We start from the raw sequence: 6588 nt of genomic DNA on the forward strand, positions 1-6588 counted from the left end.
TGTATCAGCGATGTGTGTGTGTGTGTGTATCAGTGATGTATGCATGTATGTGTGTGTGTGTGTGAGTGTGTGTGTGTGTGAGTGTGTGTGTGTAAGTGTGTGTGTGTGTGTGTGTGTGTGTGTGTGTGAGAGTGTGTACTCACTGTGCTGGGCTTCATACTGTGCTCCGTGATGCTGTAGTTGTTGGCTGCGCCGGTAGCAGCTCTCTCCGATCTTCAGCGCCTGTTTGAAGAGTTTCTCTGCCTCCACGATCGTCGTGGCTTCTTCCTCAGCCAGGAGAATATACGCCGTCGCACAACTACAACACACACAACAGATTCAACACTAAACATTCCTGATCATTAAGCACACACATTTACACTGACAGCACAGGACAACAAACTAAGAATTAAACATGCTGATAGAGCATTACAGCAGCACATACGTATTTCACAAGCCACAGGAAATATCTGATTGAGTAATATGTGTAGATTAATCTAGCTAAGCTATCAGTGAGTGAGTGAGCTCACGTCTGTCAGCACAGAAACACACTCACTCCTCCAGATCCAGAGCTTCATGAGCGGCTGTGATCCGAGCCTGAGGATTCCTCTCTCTCCAGGCCTTCTGCATTACTGTCAGAACACACACACACACACACACTCTTAGCCACAGGTCCTCCAGACACTGACAGTGCGCTGAATGCTCTGGATGTTGATGGTAATGCTGCTCTTACTGGCGTCTGCAGGCCGCAGGTGATCAGAATCACACGTGAAGAAGGTCTGATGATCTTGTGCCGACAGATTCATGTCGTAGTATGTGAGCGGCTCTCTTCCCGTCACCCACGTGTATCTGCAGCGAACGCATTCACATCAGCATCTCAATGCAGCTCACAATTCAGAAAGAGACAAAAAAATGTGCAGCCCTGATTCTAACACAGTTACTAACAGCATTTACTAGACGGGTAAAGATTCAGGCTTGCTTTTGCATCAAATGAAGCACTGAAGAGGCTCAGAGACGTTCACTCACCGGTTATATTCAGCTCCTCTGAATAGATTGAGAGGATTTCGCCAAACCTTACACTCTAAACACACACACACACGAAACATTAGCAAATACACGCTGACTGTGTTTGAGTTCACCTAGTAAGTGATTGATGAGCAGCTAACCACAGTGTGTTAATGTCAGACTGGAGTTCTTCTGAGGAGCAGGTTCATGTGTTTCTTAGAAAGTTTTCTCATGTTTATTCAGTAACGCGGGCTGACCTGACACACTCTGCCGGCTGGAGTCGGCGTCTCCGTTACTGCTGCTGCTGCTGGAGCTGTTGGGCGAGCTGTTATCAACTCCACCTAACAGAGGACGCAGATGACTGACAGACACCTGCTCGATGAAGGACGTCCCATACTTCCTGAAGTACCACCACTCGAAGATCTGCAGCACAGAGACACACGCCCTTCATCATCATCATCATCATCACAGGTTCAAAGGTCTGTCTGAACAATAACACTCAATAATATATTCAGCTGCTCCCTTCAATAACTAACTCAACAAATAATTTCTGTAATGATTCTAACTTGATAAATACAGAATCAATTTGGATATTACATTGCAAGGAAAAGATTATATATATATAATATAATGCCACAAAACAAAATCTAGAGACTCATTCAGATACTTTATATTCCAGCGAAATCCTAATGAAGTCACTTCATTCTAGAGTGTTTGACAGGAGTGAATCTAACTCACCAGTATGAGTCCAGAAATGAGGGATGAGGTGCCCGTCAGCGCCACGTAAAACTTAGGGGTCAGAGTGTTGAGGAACATGCTCACTGCAGAGAAAACACCAAAAGAGAGTAAATCAACTCACACTGAAGCTGCAGAGAGAAACATGAGTGACACACACACTACACCATCATTAACACTATTATAAAGACAACACAATCTCATCCACACTAATGAAGTCTAATTACTTCTCTCAGATCAGCCTTTCTGTGTGATTAGATTAGATCAGGGATTTAATAACCCATCCTCTAAATCTCAATCTAGCAGCAGGTTAACCGATCAATACACTAGTGTTTACTGGTGATTCATGTCTCTTTGTTCACAACACATTGGCCAATTTTCTTTTATTTGATACAACGTCAAATGTTACAAATGTTTTATTAGATTCGGAAACAAACATTAAACAAAATTAATACATAAATGCAAAAAAGTCAAAGTATCGTTCTTTGTTCATTTATGGTGTGTCCATGATAAAGCAATTAAAACACGCGTCACGTTCTTATGCTACTCTTGTTTTTTTCCATCGATTTAATAACAAAATGTATTTTAAAAGCATCATGAATTATTCATTTACAAATACTATGTTTTATGGAGTTTTTTCTAACTAACCTTGACTAATGATGACGTCTGCACCACATGACTCTAATTTAGCAGAAAACTAAAGTTTTTCATACAATAATAAGCAGTTTTGCTATAGAAATAATCAATTTTCTTTTCAATAATTTTATTATTTTACTGAGATCATGTCTCTTCATTGTGATATCAGAACAGTTGCATCACCCTGACATTTTTATTTTTTGCCACCCCTAAACATAAAAACTAATTTTAAATGTAAAAAATAAAAACAATAAAAGAGGTGTATTGATGTGATTGTACAAACAGCATTTCTGAAAGAATGAACCGCACCATAAATATCCGCACATTTCCCTGTTTGAAGAATCAATCTGCTTTACATTTCCCCTGAATCATTGTTATAATAATCACTCCCACACCTGCACGACTTGAACACAAAACAAGGTGTTTTTAAGAAATATCTCTCTATTTTTTTTGTCCATACAATGAAAGTCAACTTAAAACATTCTTCAAAATCTCTTCTTTCACAGAATAAAGTAGGAACATTGATCATGTTTGGATGAACGATTTTAATACAGCAGATAAAATGAAAACCATCGTGTAATGGCTTTAGTCTCACTTCTGCTCAAATATCACACACATCATTCCTCATGTATTCAGATTAAACTACAACAGCTGAATAATAATCAATACTAACAATAACAATAAAACGAGGTCTTTCCTGACACGTGTCGTCTTGTTATCCATGTACTTCTCTAACTTATTAATAAACTGTTTATGAAAATACAGCAGGAGAAACACGCTTAATAACGCTCTTATAATCGCAGATATTCGTGTTGATCACTTTACAAGCACAGTTAGCATTGCTAACACACCACAACAGCTGAAGAGACACTATAATCATGTGATTGTGAGCTGCACTGCGTGATTGTATCTCTGTATTCGCGTCCATCATGTCTAGGCTTTACCTGCAGTCTGATGATGATCGCTCGACCAACGCGGCGCGACAGAAAACAGCAGAAGAAGAAGAAAGAAACACAGCAGACGTGACACACAATGAAGACACGCCCACTCGCACAAAACCCCGCCTTCCGTAACACAGGCCCCGCCCACTGGCACTGATCGCTGTTTCTGTGATAATCACCTTGTATGTAGTATTGTTGTTTATATATTTTATTTAGTTACTGGGAAGTGCCGTGTTTTATACCAATGTTTTTATACATATGGTTGAATTACAAATTATTAATTCATGAAAAAAGCACAGTAACCGCAGGAGGCGTTTTACGTCGTTTTATATCGTGTCTTTATCTTGAAGTGGTGTTTCTTTTCTTACCAAATGCGAATCAAATGGCTTTTAAACACTGTGTTTGTCTGTTTGAATCAGTAAACGTGTTTTCAAAAGTGCAAACTCAAAGCCTGTGGAAACAGACTTTTTTATTCGATTTTATTTTTTATTAAACATTATTCGAATCCAATGTGCTCGTCCCTTTGTCTGGAAAAATGTAATGTACAAAATAAGCTTAGGTATGACTAGCTACACACAGTTCTGGTTTAGTGTCAGTTCATTTTGATTAGTTTGATTATGTAAAAAATAAAATTTTACACAAAGGTCAAGAATATAACTTTAATTATTAAAATCGAGGATCGACAGCAGTCCAGAGATGTCGCTGCGTGCTCTAGTTACAATGAAGTTTACATCGAAATGCCTCAAAATCGGCTACTTTTATGCATGTTATGTTTGCATAAAGTAAATAAACCACAATGATTACATGGATGATAATTGTATAACAAAGAATCAGTAAATCACTGAGAGCATAGGGTTTATCACGACAGAACAGCCTGGGATTTGTGTATGGCGTGGTTAGTCGTGACGTCAGCACGTCCCGAGCTCTCGCGAGCGCAGGAAACTGGAGCAGCGACAAACTCTCGCTGGAAATTTTGTTTTAACTCTTTTTTTTCCTGCATTAATTGTTGTTTTTCGACCTCAGCCCGGCCGACGAATGACTTTTCTTGCGGATAGTGTCGTTTAAAGGACGCTTTGTGCTTTTATCCCGGTGTTTTCCCTCATGGATCAGATGGTGACGCGTCAGAGTAATTCACTCTAATAAACGCGTTTCGTTAATTTATATTTTAATAGTACAACACGTCATCAAACGTCGGCTTTAAGTGTTTATTTTAAAGGCTAAATTGTTTTATTCCTGCGCTTGCATGAGGATAATTTAGATTATTCTTACTGTAGCTGCAAATGCTAACTAGCGCAGGCCGCTATTGGAGTTTATTTATATATGAGTATCTAGGTATTGATATGATTTATATGTAAGTTACGTTATATCTGAGTGTATGAATGGCAGTGAGAATCTGACGGAAGTCTTTGATTGATCAGTGATGTCTTCCCCATCACTTAAGACTCAGATCTCTAGTAATGAGTGATGTTTCTCACTCATTATAAAGGCCTCGTTTGTTTTCTTTATTTTTTCGCTTATTCTAAGTCAGATTTTTTTAAGTGATTCGTGACTTATTTTACTCATGTCGTAAAGTTTAATGGCTTGACGAACAATTTGCGTCATAGTTGATATGTTAAATGTGTTAGCTGTGATTGAACTGGACACAGTTGAGAAGAGGAGAAACAAACCCTGCTCAGAATCAAGGTAAATAAACTCCTGTACTAATCTGCTGTTTGTTACCGATCTTCTGTCTGTTACTGATCTGATATTCAGTCTGTTACTGGTCTTTTCTTCTGTCTGTTACTGGTTCTGTCTGTTACTGGTCTTTTCTTCAGTGTGTTTATGGTTTTGTCTGTTACTGAACTGATCTTCTGTCTGTTACTGATCTTATCTTCATTCTGTTTCCAGTCTGATTTTCAGTCTATTGCTTGACTGATATTTAATCTGTTCTAGTGTTGGGCGAAATGCTCAATTTTCATATCGTCCTATCGTCAGCCTGTGAGATCGCCGATACACGATATTATCGTGCTAATTTATTTAATTATTTATTTACTTAGTTTCATTGCCGGAAAGTGAACCAACTCCAGCGTGAGGCTAAAAGCAGCCTAGTGTTTTTAATATGCCTGAATTTGTATTTTACATGATAAGAAATTAATAGAAACATTGTAAGTTAGGCTACTAATTATAATGCTTACATTTCCTCAGTTATTCAAAGAACATCATCACAAGCTCAGTCTAGCGCGAGTTTATGCACTTTAAAAACACTCCCGTTATAATCAGTATAATCTACACTATATATGATGAATTAATCTCTTATACTTACATCGCACGTACATCTGCACTTTGTTGTTTATGATGAGAGAATTCGCGAGTCAGAATTCAGTCAGCGGGCGCTGAACAACAGAACTGATCTGAACGCCTCTGATTGGCCAATGTATTCATAAGCTCAGCATAATCATGTGTGATTGGTTATAATAACGTGCAACACCGTAAAAACGCGGAAAAAGAAATATTATGCAACAAATAAGCCCTAATATTAATTAGATATTATTATTATTATTATTAGGCTGATAATACTAATAATAATAATCGTCTTGCTATCGTCAAAGGCATCAGCCACAGGCAATATCTCTGACTATCGTCAATACACGATACTATCGTCTATCGGCACAACCCTAGTCTGTTCGTTAAATGTCATTATTTCACTACTTTCTTGAATGCTTGGCCAGATTAATTACATCACTTTACCAAATTATTTCAGTTATTTCAGAGTTGTTTAATTCATCCTAACAGCATAGGGTGGCCATATGTGCCAATTATATGGGACACGTCCTGGCCAGGATTTTTATATTGCCTAAACCGTCCAAAGTAGTTTGACCAATAACATGCAGGTATTGTAAATAATCAACCAATCGTGGTGCGTGAGAAGGTGATCTACAGAGAATGTTCAAAGCGATGCAAATACGCGCGCTTGTTTGTTTGTTCATTCGACTTGAAGTGTCGCTGCTCACCAATCATTGAATGACACCAAAGTACTGCGAGAGTGATTCAAAAGCATGAGGAGCCCTCTGCTCTGCTCTCTGTCATACAACGATGCAATATCTCTGACTATCGTCAATACACGATACTATCGTCTATCGGCACAACCCTAGTCTGTTCGTTAAATGTCATTATTTCACTACTTTCTTGAATGCTTGGCCAGATTAATTACATCACTTTACCAAATTATTTCAGTTATTTCAGAGTTGTTTAATTCATCCTAACAGCATAGGGTGGCCATATGTGCCAATTATATGGGACACGTCCTGGCCAG

The 6588-nt window shown here is 38.5% G+C and overlaps 1 protein-coding gene and 1 long non-coding RNA gene across 2 annotated transcripts in view; both read right to left on the minus strand.

The window, feature by feature from the left end:
- LOC107728185 (suppressor of tumorigenicity 7 protein homolog) overlaps positions 1 to 3387 on the minus strand; it is a 12615-nt gene extending 9228 nt beyond the window's left edge. Inside the window, exons 1-7 of the mRNA XM_016538284.1 lie at positions 3300 to 3387; positions 1723 to 1805; positions 1242 to 1407; positions 1006 to 1060; positions 713 to 828; positions 536 to 611; positions 144 to 298 (exon numbers count right to left, since the gene is read on the minus strand). Coding sequence (XP_016393770.1) covers positions 144 to 298; positions 536 to 611; positions 713 to 828; positions 1006 to 1060; positions 1242 to 1407; positions 1723 to 1800 — 646 coding nt within the window. The 5' untranslated portion in view covers positions 1801 to 1805; positions 3300 to 3387. The remainder of the gene's footprint in view (positions 1 to 143; positions 299 to 535; positions 612 to 712; positions 829 to 1005; positions 1061 to 1241; positions 1408 to 1722; positions 1806 to 3299) is intronic.
- Positions 3388 to 4290: 903 nt separating this feature from the next.
- Positions 4291 to 5170, minus strand: LOC107728190 (uncharacterized). Its single transcript, XR_001638440.1, has 2 exons — positions 5140 to 5170; positions 4291 to 5084 (listed from the first exon to the last, which is right to left on the minus strand). It is a non-coding gene; the product is annotated as an uncharacterized LOC107728190 (long non-coding RNA).
- Between the last annotated feature and the right edge of the window lie 1418 nt (positions 5171 to 6588).

The sequence above is a fragment of the Sinocyclocheilus rhinocerous genome, unplaced genomic scaffold (genome assembly GCF_001515625.1).
Source record: "Sinocyclocheilus rhinocerous isolate Xijiao unplaced genomic scaffold, SAMN03320098_v1.1 scaffold367, whole genome shotgun sequence".
In the NCBI taxonomy this organism is placed as follows: Eukaryota; Metazoa; Chordata; class Actinopteri; order Cypriniformes; family Cyprinidae; genus Sinocyclocheilus; species Sinocyclocheilus rhinocerous.